The 15,566-nt window shown below is 39.6% G+C and overlaps 1 protein-coding gene across 3 annotated transcripts in view; it reads left to right on the forward strand.

The window, feature by feature from the left end:
- The window catches only part of DTWD2 (DTW domain containing 2), a 74,863-nt gene that overhangs the window by 43,882 nt on the left and 15,415 nt on the right, over positions 1-15,566 (forward strand). For all 3 annotated transcript variants that reach the window (NM_001031442.1, XM_040655598.2, XM_046905428.1), the window contains 1 exon segment: positions 1,276-1,465. In NM_001031442.1, the coding sequence (NP_001026613.1) occupies positions 1,276-1,465 (190 nt within the window).

A 15,566-nucleotide genomic window follows, 5' to 3' on the forward strand; every position in this document is an offset into this window, starting at 1 on the left:
CAGTCTTTGTTACTAGCTTTTTCTCAGATTCTCCCATGCCATCTAATCTTTCTTACTAGGTGTTTTTTTTAAGATCTCCAATGTGATACTTTAATAATAATGCTTCTCACAGATTTTATAAACTAACTTACAGTAGTGTCTTGCAAAAACTAAAGGAATTTCGGTGTATATTAACACTTAATAGAGGATAGCTTGGAATTTCTGATTGTATTGCTATATTTACAAGAAGGAAGAAGAGAATGTGTACATTTTGGGATGGTAACAGTAGAAATAGTAGTAAATAAAATTGAAATGATGAAATTCTCAAAAACTTCCTGTAGACATGAGTCAGGATTGCTGTTATTCCTTATATATACAAGGTTGAAAATGAGGAAAGTGTAATAACTCTGTGTTGAGCACTTGAACAAATTTTACTAGAATACATATATTAAATTCTAGTAAACAGTTCAAAACATCTTGGGTTCAAATATATTTTGGAGGATATTCTCAGACTTAAAGTATTGGAAAATGTTCCTGACAGATTATTTCATTAATGTTTTCCATGATTTCTTTTGTGGCTTTTTTTACTTCCTCCTAAGAACTGAAGGGAGGCGTCAGTACTTAGAATGGTTTGGATTGGAAGGGACATCACCTAGTTCCAACCCACTGCTATAGGCAGGGACACCTCCCTCTAGATCAGGCTGTTCACAGCCCCATCCAGCCTGGCCTTGAGTGCTTCCAGGGAGGGGGCATCCACAGCCTCTCTGGGCAACCTGTTCCAGTATGTCACCACCCTCACAGTAAAGAATTCCTTCCTAATATCTAATCTAAATCTCCCCTCTTCCAGTTTAAAGCCATTTCCCCTCATCCTGTCACCACCTGCCCTTATAAAAAGTCCCTTCCCAGCTTTCCTGGAGGCTCCCTTCAGGTTCCTGAAGGCTGCTATAAGGTCCCCTGCAGCCTTCTCTTCTCCAGGCTGAAAAGCCCCAGCTCCCTCAGCCTGTCCTTGTGGAGGATGTGCTCCAGCCCTCTGATTATCTTTGTGGCCCTCTTCTGGACCCACTCCAACAGCTCCACTGCCTTGTGCTGCGTACTCCAGAACTGGACACGGTACTCCAATACTTTTTCTCGAACTGTTGGAAAGAGAGATTAGTAACTGAGTGATGGACCTTTTTTTGAAACTCAAACTAACTTTGGAGGAGACTAACTGGATTTAGTAATACAGAATATCTGGAGATACATGTTTGTCATGGACACTTGTAGTAATTATTGTTTTCTTCTGTGTGTGCATTGAAGGTATCCTGAGCTAGCAGCTGTATGCAGAAATCCCAGTACTCTTATTTTGTATCCTGGAGCTGAAGCAACCAATTTGGAAGAAGTCACCGTGATGTCTTCTGGCCCACCGGTTATGATCATCATCGATGGAACATGGAGCCAGGCTAAAGATATATTTTACAAAAATTCTCTCTTCCGATTTCCCAGGCAGGTAAGTTATTATATGCAAATTAAAGATGTGTGTATAATAGATGTTTACTTTCTGACCAGCTCAGAAATAGTGTTTTAGTTAAGGAAATGAGTGGAAATCTTTTCCTTTTCAATTGGAACCAGCTGATAAGGAGAACTTAAACAATGATGAAAAAAAGCATGAGGTTATGAGAAAGTTGACTTGACATTGGTTTATTTTTTTCATTTTGTCATTTGATTTTTTTTTTATTTAACACAACTTCAGTGTATCATTTTTTTTATAAAATTGAAAATGAGTTTGTGTTGAAAATTTTTGCTCTTACCAAAAGTGTTAGACCAGGCGCAGTGAAACAAGCATTCTTTTCCTGGCTGAGTATTTTACATTGCACTTACAGAGAAGGTGAAAGTAGAATTTTATAGTCTCATGAAAATCCCACAGTCATTTTCACAAACTTGCTTTCCACATTAAAAACTATTGATGTCTTATGCTGTGTTTATGCAATTATTGCAGCTCTCTCTGCCGATATGACAATACCATTGATATTAATATAACAACATTAATGGACATATGTTCTTTTTGCTGCATTCATAAAAGGTATACAACTTCTTTTCAAGGAATTTTTTTAGGAGATACCTGAGTGTGGCTTTAACACAGCAGTCTTGAATGTAAGTTTTGAAAGTAAAACTTAGATTTGTCTAACTGAGTCACTGACATTGAGGATCGAATTTCTCCTATTATTAGATTGAACTCGTTTATATTCATGTTATGTAAACACAGTAGGTGGCACTTCATTTTGTATAACAATGATTTCTCTGGGTTAAACACCTGAATTTAGAAATAGATTTTAGAATTTTAGAAGTGGATTTTCTATAAAAAGCTCCCATTATGCTTATTTGTCGTTTTTGTATGCTGTGCGTCATTCATAATAAAGACTTCTGCTGCTTTTCAAGCTTCTAAATCTGGAAGCTTGAAAATTTTAGTGGTTTGATTGATTGTGAGTTTTTGAAAGGAAACATGACTTTTTTTTTAATGAGTTCTGTCATATGCTTGTCAATGGAGCATGCTGAAACTGGTCAAACTTTGTTTCTGATGTGACTAGAACTTGTCTGTAATACCATAGGTTTGAATTTGTTTGGAATTCAAATTGATGCCTGAAGGTCAGTGGTGCCATTGCTTTAGGATTCCTGTTGTGTTGGTTCTTACAAGATACTTGATTTTGTTCCTTACCAGCTCTCTTACTGATACAGAAATAGCGAGATAGAGCACCTGTACCCTGGAGAGTTTAATGGCCTCTGGCCCTCTGTAATGAAAAGATGCACAGCAGCTTGAGCTGTCAAAGGCAGTGCACTCAGCCCTTGAGTAGGACTTGTGTCAGTCTTTGTTCTAGTTCATAGCTTGTGTGCTGTTCCTTGTTTATTGTACTTTTTTGAAACTTCTGTCTAGTGCAGGATTTTCATCTGAACTCTTGTGTGAGTGTTCTGAAGTATTTGTTTCATCAGCTAGCTCAATTTGGCCATCTGAAGTCATGTGTAGGAGTGGTTTTTCTACAGATCGAAACAGAAGGAAGTATTTTGTCCTTATCTCTTGGTTTCTTGTAGATGGCATAGTGTCTCTGAGATGTTTCTTCCTGTGAATTATTATAATAGTGCCACTTAGAGGAATGTTTTTCAGTATGTACTCGAATACTGCAGGCTGGGTTAGATTTTGTTTTTCTTTTTTATGTACTTCCATGAGAATAGGATTTGTCCAATTGTACCTTTTCCCTATTCTTTTTCTTTCAGGAATGTTATTAAAAGTATATTTGTATATATAAATATAAATTATAAAATATATTATATATATATATATATATATATATATAAAATATATATAAAGTATATAAAAATTGTGAAAAAGGGTTACCATTGACATTTTTACTAACAGAAGACATTTCATCATTGGATCACCTTTTCATCAGTGAAAATCTGACTAACTCTTCTGGGGCAAGAGAGGCAAAATGAAAAACTTCAAAAATCCAAGCCCCTGTTGACTGTAAAGTTTGAATAGTTTAAACGGAATACTGTTTTTCAGCATGCTGCTGATTAAAAAAAAAGAAAAACCTACTACTGTAACTACTTAAGTTATAAATAATTTGCTTTAGGTGATGAAATCTGTTTGTTATCAAATAAGGGAATTGCTTCTAAGCTCTTAGCAATCAAGCTATATTAGTGTAAGTGAAATGGAAGAGTAGATTCTTGGTTTTAGTCCAATCGTTTTGGCTTCAGAAGAAGATGGAATTTGCAGCTAGGAACTTATGGGATTCATTTTAATGTATTTTAATTTAACTGCAGCTCTATGAATAGATTTTATGGAATTTATTTCACTGCAATTCATTTCAAATTCTGCAGATCATTTGTCTTATGCTGGCATACCTGATCACTGATACGTGACTTGCCTTTAAGTTCAAAAGTGTTTTTGTGCATAATCCCTGTAGCTGGAAGCTACTGAATTTGCCACAGGAGTCAAACATCAATAATCGTAATTCTGTAAAGTGGCTGTTTAACAATTCAAAAAGTATTCCTGAAAATACACTTTTCACAGCCTATTTATGTTCACTAATTATTCTTGTGCTTTTGCTTTTTATTTTTTATTTTTTCAGATGGGAGAAATGCTACCTAAAGTGACCTAGATAGGCTTAAGCAGTGAGCCAAAGGGAACATCCTGAGGTTCAACAAAGCCGAGTGCAAAATCTTGCACCTGGGTTGCAGCAGCCCCCACAGTCAATACAATCTGGTGGAGGAATAGATAGAGCGCAGTTCTACCAAAAAGGACTTCAGGGTCCTGGTGGATGGCAAGCTGGTCATGAGCCAGCAGTGTGCCCTCATGACCCGGAAGGCCTGCTGTATTCTGAGCTGCATCAAAAGCAGTGTGTCAGCAGGGTGAGAGAGGTGATCCTGCCCCTCTGCTCTGCTCTGCTCTGGTGATGCCTCACCTGGAGTACTGCGTCCAGACGTGGAGTCCTCAGTACAGGAGAGATGTGGACCTATTGGAGTGCATATAGAGGGCCGCAATAATGATTCAAGGGATAGAATGCTTTCCCTGTGTGGACAAGCTGAGTTGAGATTGTTCAGCTTGGAGAAGAAAAGGCCAGGGAGATCTGATAGCAGTCTTTCAGTATCTAAAAGGAGGCTATATGAAAGAAGGGGACTGACTCTTCAGCAGGGTCTGTTGTGACAGGACAAGGGGAAATCCCCTGAAAGAGGGGAGATTTAGACTGGATATAGGAAAAAAGTTTTTTTACACTAAGGGTAGTAAAGCAGTGGAACAGGTTGTACAGAGGGTTGGTAGATGCTGTGACCCTGGACACATCCAAGGCCAGGCTGAACCAGGTTCTGAGAACCTTGATCTACCTGTAGGTGTCCCTGTTCACTGCAGTGGAGTTGGACTAGATGACCTTTAATTGTCCCTTCCAACTCAATAGAGTATATGCTTCTATGATAATATGAAATGGATTGATATCTTGAAAAATAAGATCTGATGGTTAGAGTTGCACTCTAATTCAAGCCCAGTATTTCACAATAAATCTTTCATGTTAATTTGTAGTGCGATTAGTGTCCCTTGTTGCTATAGCTTGGATGTTTACGATAGCCTTCCTTTTTGCTTCCATTCTCCTATGCCCTTGTTGCTGGCAGAACTTCCACTCAATGGCTGCATGTGAGAGAGGCAATCTGCAGAAGCTGGTACAAGTAGAAGTGTATCACATGTTTTCTGAAGTGTTGTTTTATTCATCCAGTCATTTTAAAACTGACTTGAGTTTTTCTGTTCTGTTGTTCTACATTCTTTGAAGGTCTAAGGTTCATGCCATTTTCTCCTATAAAGCTGGAACTTGATCATTGTTTTAACTTTTTTTTTTTTTTTCTGCTGGCAGTTGGATTGTCTTCTGGTAGAAGTTGAAAGGGACCACTGGAGTTCTTCTAGTCCAACTCCTCTGCTAAAGCAGGTTCTCTACAATTTATCCTTGCTGCATCTCTACATGCCCTGAAAATTCCTGTATTCCTCTCAAGTGTCCAGGCTCTTTTTCTGTGTTTGGTAAACTTTCTTTTCACATTTGAGTTTTTCCATGAGTTTCTTGCTCTTTCATGCAGGACTCCTGCCACCGTTGCCTGATTTCTTTCTCTTAGGGATGCACCCATCTTGAGTGTGGAGAAAATGGTGTTTGAATGTTAACCAGCTCTCTCTTGGGCACCGTTATCTCCCAGTGCTCTAACCCCTGGGATACCTCCACGTCTGTATTTGTAGAGGTCAGAGTTGGCTCTCCTGAAGTCCAGGACTGCAATCCTGCTTTCTGCCTTGCTTCTTCCACATGAGATGCTGAGCTCCACTGTCTCATGGTCACTGCTCCCAAGCTTCCCCCAACCTTCACATCCCTAAGTGTTCCTTCCTTGTTAGTAAGAACAAGGTCAAGCAGCACCCCTCTCTCCTCGTTGGCTCCACCACCATCCGCATCATAAAGTTATCTTCCATAGATTGCAGGAACTTGCTGGACTTTATCTGCCTGCTTGTGTTGCTTTGCCAGCAAATATCAAGGTGGTTGAAGTCCCCCATGAATACCAGTGCTTGGGATCACAAGGCTACTTCCAGCTGTCTGTTGAATGCTTTATCAGCTTCCTCCTTCTGATCAGGCAGCCTGTAGTAAACACCTGCAGTGGTGTAACCCATGCTGGCCTGTCCTTTAATTCTCACCCGTAAGCTCTCCAGTCATTCATCCCTAGATGGAGCTCAATACATTTCAGCTGTTCTCTCACATAAAGAGCACTCCACTGCCTCACCATGGTGGCCTGCTGTTCCCAAATTGTGTACAGCCATCCATGACAGCGTTCCAGTCATGTGAGCTGTTTCACCATGTAACTACTAGTTCTGCCTGTCCATAGTCACTGATTTTGGCAGATCATTTATATTAAGTCTGGAGCGTATAGATTTTCCATTTTGTCAACTATTTCTTCTGCTTGGTATCTTTGTCATTTCTCTTTTATTATACTGGGGAGAGTAACTTCTGAGTTTTTCTTACTGGGCTTAGATTACTCCTCTTTCACAGTACTGCTGAGCTGCTGAGATGCGTGACTTGAAGAAGCTGTCTGATGATCTTGTTTTTCACTTCCTGTTCTTTAGCATTTTCAACTTTACTATGTAAGCACATTGCTGCTGTGGAACCGATTTCTTGTTTGGTATTATCCTCAAATTTGTTTTTGTCCAATCAAAAGTTAATATGTAAGGTAACCTCATTTTCTAAATGACCTAGTGAAATAAAAATATCAGAATGTGAAGGAAATTGGTGGTATTTCTTTGCTCATAAAAAAGCTAATATTTTGCCAGTTATTGTACCTGTAGTACTTCAGTTGATTTGTTTAGCTTAGGTTCGCAATGAAGTTAAGCTCATTTTATTTTATTCCTTCTTAGCACTTACTTCTCACTGCTTCATTGTTCCAAATTACTGTTAAAAGAGAAAAGCAAACAAACAAAACAAACAAACAAAAAAAACAAAGGCAGTGAAGCAGTGTTTGATTGCAACAGCTTCAGTATAATTGAGAAAATTAGGACATAACATGATGTCATATTTCCACTAAGGAAAGGTATTGGAAATAAAGTATTTTTCAGACACTTTCTTTAAATAGCTTCATGCTGCAGTACGGGGAATTTTTTTCCCTGTGCTAAGATCCTAACTTTATTGAATGAATATAAAAAATGCAGTCAGACATGCACAAACCAGCAGAATTCATTGAGCACTAAAAAATCAGAAGGGTTATTGCCAAACCACTTTCATAATAGCTAAAAAATGAAAAGTTCTTTAAGCACAAAATTGAAATCTCCAACAGAGCAAAAAACCTGATAGATGCATAATGTAAATGCAGTGACATGAAAAGGATCTGTATTATGTACAAAACTGAAGTATTTGGCTTAAACTGGCAATCATAGCACTGGGTGAATATGGTATCTGTGTAAATTCTGCTCTTACTTAGCCTTTATCTTATCCTACTGGGATACCATAGCAACTTCTGCTTTAGTTTAAATTCTTTTGAAAACAAAGAGCACAATGACTCTTGAGGTATTAAGAATTAATGTATGGATTAAGGTAGTTTTGAAACTGATGGTTAGTAACAACTGATGTTTGTTACGAAATACCAGAACTAAAGACAATATTTGGTTTTATTTTTTTAAATATAGGCCAGATGATACTTGCAGTTATTTAGATCACTTTCAGCCCTCCATAGCTTGTAGTGATATTGTTAGTTAGAAACTCAAGTGCATATGCAGCTTCCTGCAGGAAAAAAAGTTGTGCACTGTTGAAGTGTCACCTAATTGAGTTTCATCTCTTTTATCAAAGCTTAAAGGTTGTATTTAGCAGTTTGAGTGTTTTTTCTTCTTTTCTTGTGCAGTTCTGGTAGTACAATATTAAGTCCAAACTTGGGCTGTAATGGCAGAGGTGCAGGGTTGCGGATTCATTGCTGTTGACTCCTTTTCTGAGTGTGTGGTTCCTCCTACTTTCGGGCTGTGATAGTTTCCTGTACATTCAGTTAAAGAAATATTTACGCTGGAATTAGGTGGAAAGAAAGTGAGTGTCACTCATGGGCAAATGTACGTTATAATTTGTGTCTAAATATTCTGTGAATGATTCTCTGCTGAATATTTTTGTTTCATGTTTTGCAAGTCCAGGTTTGTAATGCAGTTTTGCAAGATCACAGTGATCAGAATGTCATTGGATCTGGAATTTGGAAGTTTGTTATTGTAGAAAGAGAGTGAGGTAAATCTAATGGAGATGTTAAAGTGATTTGATTCCTATGGGGGTTACCTGTAAATGAAATACAGACTGTTAAAACTGAAGGAAAGGCTTTTTCTGATAGTGAGATGGTTACAACTTCTTAACTGCAAGATATACAAAAAGACATTAAATTGTAGGCGTTAGAAGACCACATTTAATTGTGTTCCTTCACAGGTTCACCGATTTTGTGTAATATGAGCTGTTATACTGAATGATTTTAAAGATGGTGTATGATGTTTTATTAAATTCTATTGTTCTTTTAAATTCATATTAAAAGTTAAAAATATCAGTGAAAAGTTAGTTTGTTAAAAGTGTTGGGTTTGTTTTTTTTTTTTTAAGGGGATGTCTGAAGAAATGTTGACTCTACTCTTCCAGAGCACCTGAGAGGAAACAGCTATCACATATTACCTTTATAAGAAATATTTACATTTACGTCTTGGTGCAGAATCATTCTTTTTGTCTGATATTTTTTTAATGAAAAATAATGGGCTTGGTTAAACTTTGTAACAGGAACTTACGAGACATATGGCCTAAGGTGACTTCTGTAGTTTATATATGATAGTAATGATTGTGTTTTCTATGCCATCAGTTGGCACCCTTTAGAGAAGCGCATTAGTCTAGGATGTTTTGCATAGTCACCACTGAGAAAGAGTCCAGAAGCATTAGGGTATGCACTACAGGCTTTCTTGCAACAGCTGCTGTGGTTTGCAAAGCTAATACAGAAAAAGTATTGCATTAACTTGGGCCAGAGGATGCAATTAGTTCAGAGGGATGAATGAGCTGGTTTGCGCAGCCAGCATGTTTGGCTCAGTTAGACTGCTGGTATATTGTATGAAGCAGTCAGAGAACATGGTGGGTGACACTGCTTCTGTTAATGAGGAGATAAGCAGAGCATAGTGGAAGCAGATGGCTAAAGGAGTATTTGACCTTCTACTACTTAATCACCAAAAAAAGGCTGCAAAAAAACCTGTTCACCTACATGAACAGATTATTTCTGTCACCTACTATCTTGTTTTTCTGTTTCTTAAGCAGCCAGTGAAGAACTCAGTGGGATAATTACGTTTACATTGTATACTTGTAGAAAGAATCGTTTCTTAAAAATGCTGCATAGTTGATTTTAACTGGGATGAAGGAGGAATTTATATCCTGCTTGTTGTGTCTTAAGCAGTAAGCAGCTGAACACTGCACAGCTTTTCACTCAGTCTTCCCCCTCACTGTGGGATGGAGGAGAAAAATTGGAAAAAAAAAAGGAGAATTGTATGTTGAGATAAAACTGTCTACTAAGTCAGAAAAGGAAGAGAGAAATAACAATAATGATAATTTATATATATATATATATAAAAGTGATAATTTTATATGTATATATATGTAAAACAAGTGACACACAATGCAAATATTCCTCAATTCAGTGCCAAAAAAAAACAATGAAAAATTAAGTTTAGTTGCAGAACATCTGGCTTTCATGCTCACTATCTCTCTCAGCCACACAGCACTTCAGTGGAAAAAAAGGCCAAGAAAAAAAGGCCAAAAAGAAAAGGCAAACATGTAGAAGAGATTCAAGAAAAGCCAACAAGTGACTGAAGTATGGGATGGGTGATGCTAACAAGGAGTGGCAAAGTAAGCCCCATGACTTTTTAGCTGTAAAGACAACTGTCAGAGTTTTGTAAATGCTTGGGCTGAAGCCAATGGAATGGGATTCAACAAGACCAAATGCCGGGTCCTGCACTTTGGCCACAACAACCCCAGGCAACACTACAGGCTTGGGGTAGAGTAGCTGGAAGACTGTGTAGAGGAAATGGACCTGGGGGTGTTGATTGAACATGAGCACTAGACTGAACATGAGCCAGCAATGTGCCCAGGTGGCCAAGAAGGCCAATAGCATCCTGGCTTGTATCAGAAATAGTGTGGCCAGCAGGAACAGGGAAGTAATTGTCCCCCTGTACTCAGCACTGGTGAGGCCGCACCTCGAGTACTGTGTCCAGTTTTGGGCCCCTCACTGTAAGAAAGACATTGAGGCCCCGGAGCGTGTCCAGAGGAGGGCAACAAAGCTGGTGAGGGGTCTGGAGCACAGGCCTTATGAAGAGCAGCTGAAGGAGCTGGGATTGTTCAGTCTGGAGAAGAGGAGGCTCAGGGGAGACCTTATTGCTCTCTATAACTACCTGAAGGGAGGTTGTAGTGAGCTGGGGGTCAGCCTCTTCTCTCATGTGACTAGTGATAGGACTAGAGGGAGTGGCTTCAAGCTGCACCAGGGAAGGTTTGGGCTGGACATTTGTAAATACTACTTCTCTGAAAGGGTGGTCAGGCACTGGAATGGGCTGCCCAGAGAGGTGGAGCTTCTGGAGCCTGGAACAATCGTGGAGGTGTTCAAGGAACATTTGGACGTTGTGTTGAGGGACATGGTTTAGTGAGAACCATTGGTGATGGGTGCATGGTTGGACTGGATGATCCTGTGGGTCTTTTCCAACCTTGGTGATTCTGTGATTCTATATGCACCAACTAGTGACCATCTCTGCTAATATATGAACAAAAAGCCAATGTGAAAACACAAAAAACAACAGGAACTCAGAAATTCTGATGAAGAAATGATAGTTCTTCACACATTTTACAAAGATATGGAATTCTTTGCTGTTATTTTATATGGTTTGGAAGATCAGAATGCAATTGGACATTGCAGTGGAAGAAAAAACCATAGTGGAAGAAATAGTGGAAGAAAAAACCATAAAGTGTTAAATCTTTCAATGCCAGGAAATTACTCAAGCCTGTGAAATCTGTGAGTTGTTGGAAGCTAGGAAAACATTCAAGTTAATTTCAATTTAATTTATTGTCAGCACATTTCTAATTTGTGACTCTAGTATCAGAAAGAAGTCAAACAGACTTAGGGGAGTCTCTCCACAATTTTCTTCTGCACACTACACCCTCATTGCAGCTAAGCACTTAGTGAGGGGTTGGGCAGAGCCAGGGTTGGCTATAAACTGCTGTGGTTGGTCCAGAGGTGTTGTGTGCTTGACTGGTAGATTTAGTAGTAGGTCCACTGCAGGTCCAGCTGGAGCAGATACGTATGGCACAACTCTTTTAGCATCATCACAACTTTAATACACGTTGTAAATTGTACCCTCCCAGTGGGTAACAGGAGTGGACTTGGTAGCAATGTGTACATGCATTCAGTGAAGGTCCACCTCTTGCTCCTGTGCAACACCAAACGTGAAAGGATCACAATAGTTTTGACATCTGTATACACTGCAGTCTCTGCACAGTATTGCTGTGCACCAGGACAGAGTTTAGTATTTCAACAACATCCACCCTGTGTATCTACAAAAGGCACATCTGTAATATTATAGATGGTTGAATATCTACAACTACAGCTTCCACACTTTGGCACTCCAGGGAGGTGGCTCCTTTGTGGGAGCAGTAGGATTGCTCCACATAGAAGCTACACTTGTAGCTTCCTTTAAAGTAAAATGAAGCATTTGAAAATTAATTCTGACATCCACTGCTCAACCAAGACTGACAGAATTCAAGAAGCAGTTGGCCACTGCTCTCAGACTTTGGGTTTGAATTTTGGGCAGTTCTTTGAGAAGCCAGGAGTTGGACTCAATGATCTGTGTGGATCCCTGCCAACTCAGGATGTTCCGTGATTCTGTGATATCCCTCCATCAGCTGGTGATTTTTTCTCCTGCAGAGGAAAGCTCTTACAGTGTCAGAGGCCCACAGTCCCCAGGACTCTGCTTTCTGATGTTGTCATTGGCATCCTTCCTGCCCTGGTTTCCCAGCATCTTCATTGTCATTACAGAGCTCTCTTTCAGGGGCAACAGAACCTCCCTTCTGTAATTTCACAGGTTGCCACACAGCTTCAGCACCCCTAGCTTCTGATTCCCTTTTGCACTGAGCATTCACTCGTACTCCAGCAATGTCTGTTGGCTATACTCCCCAGATTTACTAAGTTGTCCTGGTCTGCTTGTAGTGATGGTCATGGTCACCGTGCCATGGCCTCAAAGCAGGACCTGTGGAGCTGTCTGTAAACAGCTGTGCCCAGCACAGGGAACCTTCTCGCGCCAAGTTCTGCCCTGTTGCCCGTGACACATAGGTTCTAGGTATTCATCTCTGGTCCATCACCTTAACTTGTGGGGACTCCCATAAGCTCAGAAATGCATGGGAAGCATCATGTTGCCCCTTCCCCATGAGTGATATGAGACAGTGCCTTCCTGAGTTTATGTCACTGTTCCAGGCAACCAGGGTGACAAAGGATCTGAAGAGACAAGTGGTGGAGGTGGCAAGCTATATGGCATGATGTTTTACCTTTAAGATAGGTTGTTCTGTATCATCAGTGCTGTGTATGCAAAGCAGTCAGCAGGTTTCTCTCAAGGAAGACCGAGTTTCTAGCTCTATTTTTACGGCTGGAAAGAAGATGAGTTTAGGGATGCTCTGTTGCTGGAGATGCTGTTTTGCTTAAGTGCTTCCAACTCATTTAAACAACAACAACAAAAAAAACCACCAAGGTTTTTATGTTGCCTTTCAACACGTTATGGTCTGTTAGTTCAAGCACCCTAGCTGAATTCTTCGAAAGTAATTAAACATTCTCATCAACTCAATTCCCCTAATTTTTCCAGCTGAATTAAGTTTTTGATGTAACACAACTTTATGGTCTTGAAATGAACTATAAAATGAAGTAGAAAGAACTGACCTAAAACTGACCTACCAATAGATAGATTTTCTTTTTTTTTTCTTTTAATTATTATTTTCAGGTGCAAATATTTATACAAAGCCCTAGGAATACTGCGGTAGAAGGTGCCTTATGATTTTGTAGCCTTAAAACTATTAAAATTTTCAAGAAGCTGCATTTTTTTCCGGGGAAACAATTGTTTTAAATGAAGACCAACAGAGCAGTTTGTTCAGTTTGGCCTTTTTGTATAGTACTTACTCTGTGAGTTAGATGGGCACAGTCTGCAAAGTATGCTTCAGTTTCTAAATAATATCATCTGCTCGTTATTTATGCTACCACAGTACTTCAAAAAGTCTTCAAAAAACTTCACTGTCTTGAAAAGAAAGGAAGGTATTACCTGAGGTGTTCCTTATGACAGAAAGTTGTGATCTTTGACCTCATAAATTGGTGAATAAGAGGCACTGATGCCACTTCACAGTTCACATATTGTCTTTTAAAATGGCCCAAGGGATTTGAATCATCAAAGTGATACGCAGTCTTAAACTGCAGTCAGTGAAACAGAACTGCAAGTTCCCCTTGACAAGAAAGGGAAACTCCTTATTGTAGTGTATTGTAGTACTTACTGTAGTGATAGGACAAAGGGGAATGGTCTTAAACTGAGACATGGGCGGTTTAGGTTGGATATTAGGAGGAAGTTTTTTGCCCAGAGGGTGGTGACACACTAGAACAGGTTGCCCAAGGAGGTTGTGGATGCCCCATCCCTGGAGGCATTCAAGGCCAGGCTGGATGTGGCTCTGGGCAGCCTGGTGTGATGGTTGGCGACCCTGCACATAGCAGGGGGATTGAAACTCGATGATCGTTGTGGTCCTTTTCAACCCAGGCCATTCTATGCTTCTTATTCTCAGCTTTGGAGAAACAGCGCCATTTTCTTACAGTTTGGAAAACTGTGATAAAGTATTTACGCAGCATTCGAGCATTTCTATTTCTTCCCCATTAATTACTGATGATCTTTTAATATGCTTGTTCAGTTGTGAACACAAACTGCTGCCTAAGTTTACAGGGTTTTGACTTTCACAGTGTCTCTCACATCAAGGTCAGCTGTAAGAATTTATAGGCAATTTACCTTGTTTTTCACATAAAATCTTCACTCTGTCCATAGTGAACTGCATTTGCTAGATGGACTTCATAGTTTCTGTGCAGCCTCTGCTGGGTGAGCATAGGTCCACAGACACTTTGGAGAGCATTCTCATTTTTCTGTAAATCAGTGAAAGGTTGCTCAGATTATTGTCAGAACCTTCCTGAGTGCCGCACCAACACTCAGAGCCGGAGGCACTGCTCTGACAATGGGAAGAACAAGGTGAGAAACCTTTCTTCTAACAAGCTGGCACAAAACATTTACTCTTTTGAAAAAGAAAGGGAGGAAGGAAAGAAGGAAATGAAGGAAGGAAGAGAGGAAGATAGGAAGAGCAGAAGAAAGAAAGGAAGGAAGGAAGAAAACCAGTTCTTTGGGCATTCATCTGCAGCAGTTCATTCAGCAGCAGTTGTTGCTGGAGTTGCTTGCTTGGTGAAGCTGATGGAAATGCAAGGAGATATTAAATGCTAGACATAAAATAAAAAAAAAAAGCCATCTGGTTTAATGTGAAGTGTGTAGTAGGTAGGATAAAATGTCAGCTGGTGTAGGGCATGGAATTTTAGTTGACATCAGGGGCTCTGGCCTGCACTTCTGTTTGCAGTGGTGTTGTAATCGTCAGTGCAAAATTGGCAGCATGCGTAGTTGAGAAGAAACTGAACTTCATTCTGTTGTTTTTCCAGTAATGATGGGTATAGCCTTGAAAGAGTTGACTTATGAACTGTAATGGCTGAAGGTGTGCACTTTTTGATAGGAAGTGTTTTTTTGAGGCAAATGGTAATAGAATCATAGAATGCCTTAAGATAGAAGAGAGCTTAAGGATCGTCTGTTTCCAATCCCACTGCTTTTTTTGTTTGTTTGTTTGTTTTGAGGGCACGGGAATATTTAATCCAAGTGCAAGATTTTGCACCTGTGTTGAGGCAACCTCCATTGCCAATACAAAATGGGGGGTGAAAGGACTGAGAGCACTGAGATGTCATATTTTATAATGACTTTGGATGACTTCGGTGACAGAGAAAGAAATCTGTTACATATTCTGATATGTTTGAATGTTGATATGTTTTAGTTAGTATCTCATCACAACTTAAACATTAAATGAATATCTTGGCTTCTAAGGAAGAAAGAGTTCTATGCAAGGGTAGACTGAAACTGCTTTCTGAGAGGACTGAGGTCAGTGAGCAAGGATGGAGAATTACCTCGACTCAAGACTTCAGGCAGGTGGAGATATGAGTAATCAACAGGTGCCTGTCCGTCTGACATTTAGGTTAATTTGAATTACATTTGTCCGCTTTGACATTTTTCTGTTCGTAAGTATGTATTTATTGCCTCAATATGGTGACATTTCCTTTATGACTGAAAGGTCTCAGTAATTTGCCAGACGTCAGTCGTGTATGCCACTGTCACTCTTGAATTGTGGGCAGAAGCTTTGCTTTTAATTTATTTCTCTGCCATTTCTTTCATAAATGTTGTTAAACTCTTTGCTTGTATTTCCTGTCTACAAATATGAACATTCTGCTGTTGGAAAACTAAGAAGCAG

Source organism: Gallus gallus, chromosome Z (assembly GCF_016699485.2).
Source record: "Gallus gallus isolate bGalGal1 chromosome Z, bGalGal1.mat.broiler.GRCg7b, whole genome shotgun sequence".
NCBI classification, from domain to species: Eukaryota; Metazoa; Chordata; class Aves; order Galliformes; family Phasianidae; genus Gallus; species Gallus gallus.